Source organism: Strongylocentrotus purpuratus, unplaced genomic scaffold, assembly GCF_000002235.5.
Source record: "Strongylocentrotus purpuratus isolate Spur 01 unplaced genomic scaffold, Spur_5.0 spur5_scaffold_4, whole genome shotgun sequence".
NCBI classification, from domain to species: Eukaryota; Metazoa; Echinodermata; class Echinoidea; order Camarodonta; family Strongylocentrotidae; genus Strongylocentrotus; species Strongylocentrotus purpuratus.
In genome coordinates, this window is record NW_022145610.1 from 15,550,537 (window position 1) to 15,564,884 (window position 14,348).

The 14,348-nt window shown below is 37.3% G+C and overlaps 1 protein-coding gene across 1 annotated transcript in view; it reads right to left on the reverse strand.

Moving 5' to 3' along the window:
* LOC115919034 (serine/threonine-protein phosphatase 2A activator-like) overlaps window positions 1-14,348 on the reverse strand; it is a 34,832-nt gene that overhangs the window by 14,150 nt on the left and 6,334 nt on the right. The window contains exons 2-9 of the mRNA XM_030997523.1: window positions 11,929-12,026; window positions 10,541-10,627; window positions 9,944-10,069; window positions 8,982-9,199; window positions 7,922-8,046; window positions 4,683-4,783; window positions 3,815-3,922; window positions 2,112-2,237 (exon numbers count right to left, since the gene is read on the reverse strand). Coding sequence (XP_030853383.1) covers window positions 2,166-2,237; window positions 3,815-3,922; window positions 4,683-4,783; window positions 7,922-8,046; window positions 8,982-9,199; window positions 9,944-10,069; window positions 10,541-10,627; window positions 11,929-12,026 — 935 coding nt within the window. The 3' untranslated portion in view covers window positions 2,112-2,165. The remainder of the gene's footprint in view (window positions 1-2,111; window positions 2,238-3,814; window positions 3,923-4,682; window positions 4,784-7,921; window positions 8,047-8,981; window positions 9,200-9,943; window positions 10,070-10,540; window positions 10,628-11,928; window positions 12,027-14,348) is intronic.

The following is a 14,348-nucleotide window of genomic DNA, read 5'->3' on the forward strand; positions in this document are numbered from 1 at the left end:
CCCGGTGATAAAGGGTCTGATTCACAGGCAATCATGTGAGGTCTTGGGCTCGGTGGGATTCTAGATGACGTCACAGTATGAGGAATCTGGGACAACTTGGAACAATCAGTTAGCATCTATGAAATTCAATATGAGATATTTTGGTCAGTCCTATGACACATGCTCTGACGATAGGTCTTCTTCAATTTCCTACAGTAGTTGAAATCCAAACTTCCATCCAGGGCCCGTTTCATAAAAATTACCATTGATGGTAACTTTGTCAGCAATGGCAACTACCATGGTAACAGGGCTAAACAGCCAATCAAAATCAAGGTTTCCATGGTAGTTACCATTGATGGCAAAGTTACCATCAATGGTAAGTTGATGGCAAAGTTACCATCAATATTTAGTTTTGTGCAACAAGGCCCTGGACTTACACCAGACCTAGGCTACAGAGTATTATGTAAACCTAACCCTAATACTCTTTTCACACTGGTTTTGCTTAACCCCGTACTTTGCTTAGCCCCGTACTATCCTTAACCCCGGACTACTTGTTTTGGCTTTTCACACACGATGCTTTTAGTCCCGTACTAGCGCCTATTCCAGAATAAGAAAATTCCTGCTGTTCTCACTGCATTTCGTTAACCCCGGATATCGTTAATGTTATGATTGGACATACTTCGCATCTGGCCAGCTGCGATACGCTCCATTGCGTAGTACTGGACTATTTTTCGTTTCTGTTCTCATTCATTTGCTTAGCACCGCAATTGCAGGGTTAGCAGGAGTTAGCACCACAATTGCGGAGTTAGCCCTGCTATTTTGCAGGGTTAGTTAACCCCGTACTATAGGTGGGGTTAGCCAACTTTAGCCGACTTTGGTACAAACCAGTCTGAACAGAAAGTGGAATAGGCTTAACCCCGTACTATAGGTGGGGCTAAAACCCCCCCCCCCCTTAACCCCACCTATAGTACGGGGTTAAGCAAAATATTGCCAGTGTGAAAACAGTATAAGTGAACCTAACCCTTAGCGAACCTAAAACTAAATTGCTAAAACCCTGTATGTATAAAGCTCAGAAATAATGTGCAAAAAGCATGCACCTACAATTACAGACACCAGGGGAGTGTTTCACGAAGACTAAGATTGACTTTGACTTTGACTTAACTATGGCAGGCTGTTCAAGCCACTATTGCTCTCCCCATTATGATCTTTAGATAAAAAATTTCCTTCAATAATGAATTTTCAAAATAGGTAAAATTTTGTAGATTTGTGACCATGATTTGTACGCCCCTTGAGAAACCGATGCCAGTAAATGGTGAGAGCAAACAGTGGCATGAACGGCCTGCCATAGTTAGGTCCAACTTCAAGTCATTCTTAGTCTTAGGGTGGGAAAGGAAAAAATAAGGAAGTAAAAACTTGGTGTCTTCTGGATAAGGTTTGTGAGCATAGTTTCTATAAAGTTGAGCCACACAAGATATACTGATGGCTATTTGATGGCGATCAAACACAGGCATACAGACGGCTTGTTCACTTGCTAGACACCCAAGAAACACAGACACAAATATCTTACATGGATATAATCCGGTATGCAGACAGATATGGTGTATGCAAGCAGATAGACAGCCAATGCAACTATACGTGCTGACCTCGCATTCTTAACAGGTACACAGTGTTTTGTTGGGACGAACAGATAAAACATGCAACATGTTCATCAAAAAAAAAACCACACAGACAACCCAACACATTCATACATGCACCACAGAGATAGACAGACATATAAAAGGGAAAATGAAATGAAACCAAAAAATTTGATTTTACATTAACGGTTCAGTACAGCACACAGAGAAATAGTTAATTAAATGGGGGGAAAAAACATATAAAATTATTACACACACTACTCGACAGAATGTACTTTAGGAGGCTTAATTAGTTTTTAGGTATCTAACTTCAATGCTAGCCCTCTCCTTAACCTAGACCCAAACTCAAACCCACACACTTAAAAATAATGATCAAATGTACAGTAGGCTTGCGATCAAAATGGTTATACAGACCCAAGCGGTCTAAAATTGAAGTTAGCAACCGGCAAAATGGTGTAGCCCCTAATACATGTATGTACGAGTGCTCATTGCTCTCACCTTGGAATGCTGCTGTTAATCATAAGATATCTACCACTGCTATGTTGGGCAACCTCAGCTAGGAGGAGAAATGGACAGGATGCTTCCAAATGGAAAATGCTGAATTACAGGACACTTCGATAAAACCTGAAAAAGATAAAAACGATGAATAACAGGTTATATTATTCTCCCAGGAAGCCTAACATTTAAAGCTATTGTGGACTGATGAATTTTATGAATTTTATGAATTTTATGAGTCAGGAGAGCCAAGGTATTTTATCCAGTTAATCATGACTGAACCATGGACTGGTGGAAGAGATGCTGCTCAGTAGATGGCAGGTTCAAACCCTGCTGGTTTCCAAGATTTTTTCAGACTTGTTTTCAATTACAAGATCAAGCACGCAATCTTTTATTTACTGGGTGCAAGCCAAACATTTCTTTACATCAACAGGTTAATTATAACATAAAATAAGTTCATCAACTGTTTTAGAAACCAGAAGAAAATTACTTTCACATATTGGAAGACAACTATGCTTGTGAGCAATATTATATCAATGGGTATCCTTTCAGGGTATGAAGGTTGCTGAGAAGAAAAAAAATCAGTACATGAATCAGAAATCAGAAATCCAAGTGAATGCTGTACCGGTATATTAAAAAGTTGGTAGACCTTACTGTAAATTCAAACATTCCCAGTATCCCAAATTCTGCACCATATTATACTTCCCTAATAAGTCAATATTAAAATAATTCACTTTCCAAATGTAGGATTCATCAAGAAGTTTAATGAATAAAAACCTGATTTATGTCATCTCCCCAAAAGAGAAACATGAACAGGAAGACAGGGAAATAGAAACATGAAAAGCATAAAAAAAGAAAGTCAGAGATAGATCTGTAAAACTAATTATCATGCTTAGTGAGACCTGTACATAAAGACCGCTCGAGGGAAACATGAAAAGTCACTAAGTGGTCTTTATAGGCAGGTGGTCTGTATGTACAGGTTTCTTTAGTACAGGTTTCAATGAGAAGCCATGATCAAGAGAAAAAAAGTGTGGTCTTTATTGACAGGTGGTCTTCCTATACAGGGGGTCTTTCTACACAGGGGGTCTTCCTATACAGGTGGTCTTTCTATACAGGTGGTCTTTCTATACAGGTGGTCTTTCTAATCAGGTGCTCTTTCTTTACAGGTGGTCTTTCTATACAGGTGGTCTTTCTAATCAGGTGCTCTTTCTTTACAGGTGGTCTTTCTATACAGGTGGTCTTCCTATACAGGTGGTCTTTCTATACAGGTGGTCTTTCTATTCAGATGGTCTTTCTATACAGGTGGTCTTTCTATACAGGTGGTCTTTCTATACAGGTGGTCTTTCTAATCAGGTGCTCTTTCTTTACAGGTGGTCTTTCTATACAGGTGGTCTTCCTATACAGGTGGTCTTTCTATACAGGTGGTCTTTCTATACAGGTGGTCTTCCTATACAGGTGGTCTTTCTACACAGGGGGTCTTTCTACACAGGGGGTCTTTCTATACAGGTGGTCTTTCTACACAGGGGGTCTTTCTATACAGGTGGTCTTCCTATACAGGTGGTCTTTCTACATAGGGGGTCTTTCTACACAGGGGGTCTCTCTATACAGGTGGTCTTTCTATATAGGTGGTCCTTCTATACAGGAGGTCGCTAAAGCAGGTTTGAATGTACATGTATCTACTTTTTCTAAATGCGAATCAAACATACCTCAGCTTTGTACATCTTTATGAGTCCTTGGTTAACTTTCTGCCAGTGCGGTACTCCACTGATACCCCATAATACGTTAGAATGCTCCGCAAAGGGACCCGTCTTCATCTGCCATCAAGAATAGAAAACAAAATTTTGATATTTTATTTTATTTCTGCTATTTTCTAAATACAATAACTGCATAACAAAGAACATGTAGATGTAAGGTACTATACAAATATACAAACAATATAACTTCAGGTCAAATGTGATTTACATATAAATATAATAATGAACTTAATATTTCTATAATATAGTATTATAAATTCAATTTTTTATCCTAACTATATGTGAGAAAAAAATTTGCAAAGATTACTCTTAGAGCCAAAAGGCATGAAGATGATCTAGAAAGATACATAATAGTTGCGATTGATATCAACTCTTTGTAAGACGGGGCCCTGGCTTTAAAAGATATTTGTTAATGTTTCCTTGAAATTTGATTGCGTTTCATAAAGAAACTGTTAATGCAAAATTTGTTGAAAATTTTTCTTTTTTTTCAGAAGGAAATGCACATGATTTCATTTGTAATCTACATGCTTGTTCCACTTTGTGATTAGGAAGACCTGGGGGGTGTTTCACAAAGATCTTAAGTCGAACTTTACTCTAAGTTGGACTTAAAAATTATGGACAGTCATTTGTAGCCTTGAAATTGAATATATTCCAAAGCAAAAACATGAAATCTCCTAATAATAATAGAAAATATGAATGATTTGAATCCACATTTTATGCTTTTTAAAATAACTTTTACAAAATATTTTCAAAGATGCTAACGGCTTTCCATAATTATTAAGTCCAACTTAGGATCTTTGTGAAACACCCCCCTGCTTACCCTATTGATGAAGTCTACACATCCAAAGAACATGTACTGATCGGCAAAGCCACTTGCTGTCTCGCTCTGTGGAATGCTCTTTGGTGTGAGCCTTGGGTGACCTGTAACGATAGCACGAAATATACTGTTGATGATAGCAGGATGGAACATAGAGGTGTCATGGCCTAGTGGATAAGTCACTAATGTTCTTTGGTTTGCAAGCTTAAATTCATCTTGTTCAAATTTCAAGAACAGTGTTTCACAACAAGATAGGTTTTTTTAAATTAAATTAAAACACTGAGAAGAAAGGTGTAAATTAAGTGAAATCTAACATTTGTACAAACCAATGTTTTCCAACAGTTTTATTCATTTGCATTTTCTACGCAGCTACTGGCCTACTAAAATTGTTATGATATTAGGAAAAGGTAAACTTTTCTATGGAATCGACATGATCTACAAAGATTAGCAACATAATAATCTTTTTTTCCCTTTTCTTATGTCATGCTGTTAGAGACTATTGTTTTTTTCCTTTTCTTAAGTCATGCTTTAAGACAGGGTTGTTGATTTTTTTTGATTTTTTAAAAAAAATCAAAAAAATCAGATTTTTTTTTATTTAAATCGGATTTTTATGATTTAAATCAGATTTTTTTTGATTTTTTTCCAACGAAAAATAATGGTCACACTTAACAAGTTTTAGACTATATTTAAACTGTTTTACACCAATAATAGTGGTCAAGTAGTCTTTTGAACATTGTGTATTGTACTATTTGACACAATAATCCACTTATATACAGGTAATTTTTTTTTTTTTTTTTTTAATTTATTTGCATTATAGAGAGGGACATTTTATGGAAGCCCAAGTAATGTTATGTATTATGTATACATTTAAACTCTTGAAATTTTCATATCAGTCAGTTCAAAACATTCGAAGTGTTACTCCAATGCATGAAGTACTCAAAGAACTTGAGAATTTCCAACAAAATTGACATTATTAAAGGCCTGTTAGGGTTCCTATACTGCCCTTGGGAATTCTAGCTGGGAATATTTCCTAGAATTATCACATGGGGGATTTTAGCTAGGAATATTTCCTAGAACTATCACATGGGGGACTTCCCAACTAACAGCTGGTAATAGCTAATAAGGGTTTTGCAGCTTTTGTGATGCATGAATAAGCATCATGTCTGGAAGAAAATCAGACCCCATTTGGTACTTTTTTGAGAAACTGCCATCAAAATCTGCAACTGGATGCAGAGCAAAGTGCAAACTATGTGGTTTTGAGTTGATGGGGTTTGTGAAGCGGATGAAAACACACCATGAAAAGTGCAACAATGATCGACCGGATGTTGCCCAAGATGACCATCAGCATCTTCAGCATACACAAGGTAAATTCTTTCTCTTGGTTTGTTAGCTCATCTGAGTTGAAGGCTGGAGTAAACTTTTTACATTTTCTTTCCTTAGAGAATAGGGATCAGAGGTTTTTTTTATATCAAGCATGGGGCTCCGAGGGGGCTTGGGGACTACAGGAAAAGCAGAACTTAGTTTTAGGTTTCATATAAAATAGGTTCATTCATATGTATTCATTAAACTCTATCCACAATTGGTCATTATCTTGTACTTTGAATTGATAAAAATGCTTGCACATACATGTAATATTTGGTTTTCTTTTAAATTGTTATAAAAAGCAATGTTGCTTAACAGTATTCATTGATTTTAAAGCCACTGGTTAACATTGTGGTTTAAGACCAATTTAAAAAAGAAATCTAACACTGAAAGGACTAATCTGTCTGATTATGTTTATATGAATGAAAATACATGTACAACCAAAAATGCAAAAAAAAAAAAAAAAATGAAAGTCACATATATTCACTATCAAGACATCTATGACAATCATGTTCATTTTAGCCTAAGAAAATAATTCCTACAAAGTAGTCATGGGGTGATAAGTTTTTTTTGTTGTTTTTTTTACTTTTTTGGAGTGCTTCTCTAAATGATAACACTTTAAAGCATTTTTTGCTCTGTTTCATTTCTATATTCCCATAGACATGTTAGCATACACGTGAGAACATGCAACTCAGATTTTTAAAACTGAACACAATGTTAACCAATGCCTTTAAGCCATTGTAAAGCTTTATCATATTAAGACTTGTTTCCACAGAAATAGGGTTTGCAACTCTAGAGCTACATCTGGTATACAAAGCATTCGCAAGTCACAACTGTACGTTAACATCTAATTTGAATGTAATATTTAACCAGATTTGCAATAGGCACTTCCTGATATGCTTGTAACAAAATACACATTTTATGTTTTCATTACAGTGTAACCTCAGTTCCAAATAAAACTTCAATAAATTTCGTTGCAAGATGCAGGATAAGCACCACTGTCCTCCACATCATTGATGTGCTGTTTTTTCAAACTATTACATGAACAAGCAAGCACAGCAGTTGTATTGCTGCATACAGTAACACTTGCCCAGCAACTTTCCCATTTTTAAATTCTTACTTATTAAGTATACATGTGTACTTTGAAATTGTGTAATTGAATGTATGGGTATTGATAAGAAAATACACAAGCATGCAAATATACATGTAATTCTTATCAAATGTACACATATGCCTTCAACTTAAGTAATTGAAAGAATGGGTATTAATAGTAACAAGAAGGAGGTACATACAAGTAGTTCAGCTGTTTTTGTAAAAGTATCCAAGTTGTGGACTTTGAGCACCTTTGTAGATTTTATATATTATTTTATTGAAGATTTAACAGTTTGGTGTACATACAGAGAGTTATTTATCATTACTTCGTTAGAAACTTGTTGTTTTCATCAGTTTTGCTTGTTTTACAATTTGAAAATAAAACAGTGGTGTTAAATCAGACTCCATGAGGGTGTATCATTCTTTTAAAGTATCTCTAAAGCATGTGGAACAGAAATGAAAATGATTACATTGAAAGTATCTGTTAAGAAGAAGAGAAAATAGAGAAAACTAATTTTTTTCATAAAAGTTGATTTAAATCAGTGATTTTTTTGAAAAAAATCAAGTGATTTAAATCGCGATTTAAATCATGATTTAAATCGACATGATTTAAATCAAACAACCCTGCTTTAAGAGACACATAGACTTTTTGATCTCATCTTTCAAACATTCATAACTTTCTTATTATTGGTCCGACTTCTTTCAAACTTTTGGCATTCTGTTTATCTCATTTTTCTGCTTTCATACAAATGATCTTACAAGGGTTGGATTGCCCTCTAACTACTCACCAACGAGTTGTGAACTACCCCATATAAACGGAAGAAACTGATAGTCATCTAGACCCCAGACCCCTTGGCTCCCGGCCGGCTCCATGTTGTATGTGGTCTGAAGCTTCCTGGTTAAATCTACGTACCTGGAAGAATACACAGGAGAAAGGGGCATAAAGGATGACAAATTGGGCTTCATGACATGCTCCGTATCGGTTATTGAAGGTAAAGATTTCAGAGTTTATACACCATGAAATTCTTTCAAAGGAGTAGGGGCCTGAAAGGACTGGTGAGCTCTGCAATTAGCTCTCTGTTTTGCCTGTTTCAAGAAATGTCATTCTTTATGAGTTTCCAGCCTGTAGCTTGGAACTTCTTAAAGCCCATGTATTAATGTTGGTAAGCGCCTCACAATTGTGTATTAGATGCTACATCATTTTTATATCCAAACATTTGTTTCACCTTTCTTGATCTGGTCAAGAAAGATGAATAAATGAATCAATCTGAATAAAAAGGTTTAATCCTATATCATTTGGCAATAGTTTACATAATATGCTTGTTCCAGTTACGTTGTAATAAATTCATTAATAGTATCTAACTGGATATTAGCATACAAGTCAAGAGGTCATTCAATTCAAAATGATATGAACCCTACACTTAAATCTCTCTATCGAACCTGACTCGACATATTAGACATCAGGTTTTGGCTCTTTATAAACAGATCTTCCTCGAAAGCACCTGCATATTAAAGCCCCACTGTACTACTTGTAGTTACTTGCTCCCTTTATATAGAAAAAAATGCCTAATCGGTGACTGTTGGTCCCCCATAATCCTCTTTTTCTTATGTTAATTGAGAGCTGAGTTGATGAGATAGCCACCTGTCAGTGACCTTGCATGGTGGTCTAATCCTTCCTGTAAACTAGTACAGATGGGCTTTAAGACTTGGCCAACCTGCTTCAAGTATATAGAAGTTATTTAGGCCATGAATCGACAAAGCAAAGACCAAAGGGGCATGACCTGACATAGATTTTATTGATTAATGCTAGAGTCTAGAGAGTCACTGGGTAGTTAATTTAGACTTTACCTGACAAAGACTTTATTGACCAATGCTAAGGAGTCGCTTGGAACTAGAACATTGAGTTTGCAGAGGCAGCAGAGAAACGCAGCAAAGGCCATCTCGTGCCCCGTTCCATAGTCTATCCTGGTTTGATTGCCGAAGCCGTCCGTCAGGTATGGTTTGAGTTCAATCACTGCACCTTTCAGGCTTTCTGGCAAGATCTTCGATATCAGGTCAGTGTTATTCTGTGTACAAATGACATAAAAGAGCAGCTTCTAAATGAGGAAGATGCTCGAGACAAGAAGAAGTGGAGAGAGTGTCATCATGGCGCGATAGTCAGTAACACCTCGTAAGAGGAAACATGCTGACTTTAATAAATGATGATAATGGCGATGATGAATAACATTTTGTATACAAAGGAGAGTGGAATTTGTACAACATATAAAATTCTAAGTCATTGACTGGCCACACTGACTTTCCTTTCTTCAATGGCATTCAGCTAATGTTTCCCTACAAGTCTTTCACCCTGCTTCTGGACAAGAAAGGTGAAAGAGTACACCTGAATTTAAAAGAATAATCCCTTTCTGAATTGGGATACTGGCCACACACTTTCACTTGTCTGCACTCCAGTTAATTCAAGGGAGCAGACCGCACTAAAAATCAATAACTTAAAGGCAGGCTTTACAACTTCAGCCAGAAGGGATTAGACCCCCAAGCGAGCCAGCGAGGTCACTGTGACAGGTGGCTATCTCATTAACTCAGCTCTCATTTAACATAAGAAATAGAGGATCATGTGGGACCAACAGGCACCAATTGGGGAAGTTTTCTATATAGAGGGAGCAAGTAGCTACAAGTAGGACAGTGGGGCTTTAAGATAGTTTCATGAATGAGAAGAAGATTGTTTGTTGAATTTTAAGGTGGTAGAAGACATTTAAAAAATATGTTGAGGACTTCACTTGGGAGGGAGTGATTTTAGAGTACATACTTACATCTTGAAGTTTCTGGTGCCACGTTCTGTAGGCCTTGTTTCCAAACCTCTGCGGTTGGTCTATGGGGGGAATCTCAGCGATCCAAGACAACAACTCCTCCAGGAGTGCCAACACCTTCTCACATGCCTAGACAGTAAGTACAAAAAAAAAAAAATGAATTTCAAGAAATCAAGGGAGGATCTCAGCTATCGAAGACATCAACTTTTCCAGGAGTGCCAACACCTTCTCACATGCCTAGACAGTAAGTAAAACAAAAATACAATAAATTTCAAGAACTCAGAAACCTCTGTGGTTGTTCTATAGAGGGAATCTCAGATATCAAAGACATCAACTTTTCCAGGGGTGCCAACACCTTCTCACATGCCTAGACGGTAAGTAAAAAAATAAATAAATATGAATTTAAAGAACTCAGAACTGCTTAGCGAAAACATACAGGAAGACATTAAAGGACAAAAGGACATACAAGGAGTTTCCACACCCTGATTTGATTTATTTAGGCAACTACATATTCCCAGATTGGTTTGGATATTTGGATTTTAACAAGACCTCGTAGTTCCTATCTTAATTTAAGTGTACAACAACATGGTTTATACTAACCGTTGACATTGTGCATTCATCAGTAAGTTTGGTTCCTTTGGCCACATCATTCAGCGCTGACACAAAGAACATGTAGTCTGCATATGCCTACGAGAGATAGAGAGAAAGAGAGAGAGAGAGAAGGGAGAGAGAGAGAGAGAGAAAGGTGGGCAGAATATAATTAACTAGATGGAATTTTGACTGCGCGCAGTCGAAAATGATGCCTCCGCCATAGAGCAATTTAAACAAGTTTGGAGTTTAAATCTCCAGTGGTTCTTGAGATATCATGATAACAATCGCAATGTATGGAATTTCATAAGTTGACCTCTGTGACCCTTGACCTTTGACCTACGTGTTCCAAAATCTAATCAGATTGTCTTCCTATGGTGATACACACTATCATTAAGTTTGAAGTTTAAATCTCCAGTGGTTCTTGAGATATTATGATAACAATCTCAATGTATGGAATTTCATAAGTTGACCTCTGTGACCCTTGACCTTTGACCTACGTGCTCCAAAATCTAATCAGATCGTCTTCCTATGGTGATAAATACTATTCCCGAGTCTTAAGTTTAAATCTTAAATGGTTCTTGAGATATTGTGATAACGGTCAAACGGGACGGACGTACGGACGTACGGACGGACAACCCGAAAACATGATGCCTCCGGCACCACCTTCGGTGGCGGAGGCATAAAAATAATTAAAAATTACATATTAGTCCCTAGAGGATGATTCTATTCAGTGTCAATTGCATTTGGAGTTTTCTGTTACAAGAGAATTAAGAAAGTATGTACATATGTAGATTATTGTCTTGTTAGAGGATAACAGTAATCCGGTAGGCATTCAAACCCTGTACCTTGTGGACCAGTCTGGTGACCCAACCCCTAGACCACAACACCTCTGGTGGTATAATGATAATAACCCAGGGCAGCCTCCTCAGTATTAAGATTCTTTTCCAAGGCCTACCAGAAAGAAAGAAAAAATAACCACAGGCAACTTTAAAGCTCTAAATGCCAAATTTTCTGACTTAACTGGGTTTTGCTGGTTACCAAATGAGACAGATATTCCTAGAAAAGGTGCTGGTAAGTGTCTTCTACTTTTCATCTTTTAATTCTTGTATTTTTAATGTCATAATGCGATTTAGAAGAATTCCAGTATTCAAGAATTCAAGGAATTTATTCCTACCGGGTACACATTTACTACACCTGGGTGGAGAGTCGCAAATGGAGATTAATGTCTTGAAAAAAAGAAATTGGTGGGACTCGAGCCTCAAACCAGGTGATTCACGGTCTAGCGAGGTATCCTCTAGACGGCACCTGCAACTGTTTGATGTAAATTGGAGTGATGTGTGTAAGAGTAAAAAAACGAGCTCTATGAAACATGTACTGATGTAGAGTTGGATAATCACCTGTGATTCTAGCCATTTCTTCATATGCTCTGGTACTTTGACCTCTTTCACTGGAGTCACAAAGTCGCTTGGAATCAAAGGGGCACTTGGACTTTGACCTATAAAATGGGGGAAAAGAATACATTTACATACTAAATAACTGGTAGATAAACTTCTTCATTATATTTCTTTTATCCATTTTCTGCTTCAGGTTCAGGAAGTTCAGACCTCTGAAGGATTCTGACTAGTAACACTCCAGCAAAGCATAGAGAGTCAATGCTAATGCGTATTGACCTCTAGCACTGCACTACGTGCCAAGAGGCTGCAATTGCACACATGAATAGTCAATTCACACAATACACACAAATGCACACACTAAATACGATGTGGCTGATCGGCAAGTTTGACAGTAGACTTACAATTTTATTTTTTAAATTATTCTTTCTAACATTAGTAAGTTGCAAAAAATTGTATTTTACTGCTATTTAGGTGTCATCAATTGTCACTAAAGGACTGATTTTGAGTGAAATCAGTTGAGTTTTGTAATGGTGTTTGAAATGTTGAGAATTAATACAGACAATAGCACAGCATTTATACACAGCCAGGATAGTAATAGGGTGTCTGATCGCGCACTCGATGTTGTGTGCTAAAATCCTTCCCATAGAGATTTCACGCATCCGTATGCAGTCTATGTGCATTGCGCGATCATGCAAAATTGGTCAATGTTTTTATTACCAAATTGAGATTCAAACCTTTATTGCTCGTGATCCCGAAGGTGATACTCAATAAATGAGGTGTCATATGAAAGAGCAGGTTTATCTCCATATTTCAAAAGGGGCGTCATTTTGGAATTCTAAAAACATCTTGGTCAAAACAGCGATTTAAGCATTGTTTCCTTGCTAGCTCTGAGATTTGCCACTTTTGAGTCATAAGGAATATATCCATGCGCTTATTTTTTTGCTACCCCCCAGGGATCACAAACAATTACAGTTTGAAAATACCCTTCCCCCAATTTTCCGGATCAGCTAAGTAGGGAGGCATGAGCTCCACTAAGCCCAAACCCATGGTGACACCACGTAAAATCTGCACATGCATATCATAAAATATTATCACCGAGCCCTAACCTAGCATGAAGAACTTTGTGCATCTAGCGCTGTACAACGAATTTATGCGCTCTCATTGGCCGGTCCGCTCCAGTTTAAGTGCGAGAGGAACTACTTTACTTAGGCACAACTTAGCGCAACTTAAGTTCAATGGCAAAGTCAATACGTAATATTACGTCACACGACAGAGATTTTGACACGTCCTGTTTTAAACAGGTGACGCACACACATAAAATAGAAAAATCAATGAACATTTCAGTATAAATTTCCAGTTTATACCGTAAATATGACGAAAATGAGAATTGCTCCAACTTAAAAAATAGTTAAGTGAAACTTAAACTTAACAAATAGAGCGTTTGACTGAAATATCATAACTTTTGTATCGAAAAAAACCCAGAAAATCGCAAGCTTGTTCCTCGCACAAATATCTTATAGCTGAAGTAGACTTGGGAGCTACTTTATAGACACCATAACCAGACATGAAATACTCACTGGAAATGTATCAGGCAATCAGGCTTGACATCCTTAACTTCCAGTAAAGGTACGTCTGTTCGGTTGAGGTGTCGGTTGCATGAGAGAGAGAGTTCATGTTGACTCTATTCCAGGGAAGCTTCCAATAGGAATAGCGCCCTCTAGTGGTGAGGGTGGCTATTGTAGACTGCTATGCTCTGCTACACTCGTAGTCTGCTAATGCAGTCTGCTTCGTGCTTGTAGTCTATATCATAAACTACTACATTCCCCCCCGTTTTAAAGAACTCATCCCAGGGAGAACCTAAACCCCACAAAAAAAACTTGGGTGCCACAATCAGTGGCTGAAACCCGCTAAGACCGGCTTTTGTAACAGCCAGGTCCATCAATCACAACATACAAAATTTAAACAAAACAATGTTGTCCTCCGGAAAAAAACTGTTTTCCTTTCCTTTCCTTGAACAAAACCCTCCTCCCTTTGCCAACTACAAAGGGCAACCCCATTATACATCCCATTATAAAAACATCACGCCCTCAAAGGGCAATTTCATTATAAACACAATATAATAGAAAACATCATGCCGATCCCCTTTCTTTGTACTGAAAAAAACAAACAAGGGTGATCCAAACAGTATAGTTTTTGTTTCTAAAAAAGGAAAATCAGAAGCAAACGAAATCAAAGGGCGAATCGAGTACCAGCAATGCGCAATTAATTTAAACCGATGTAGTTTAAATCAAATAGCCTCGATGAAACCATACCCAGTTTGCTAAATTTAAACAAATCATCAAAATATCCCAATAATCACAAACCGGGGTCACTAACCCCGACATCCCAGAGGGAATTGTTCAAGGAATACCCTGAAACCCGAA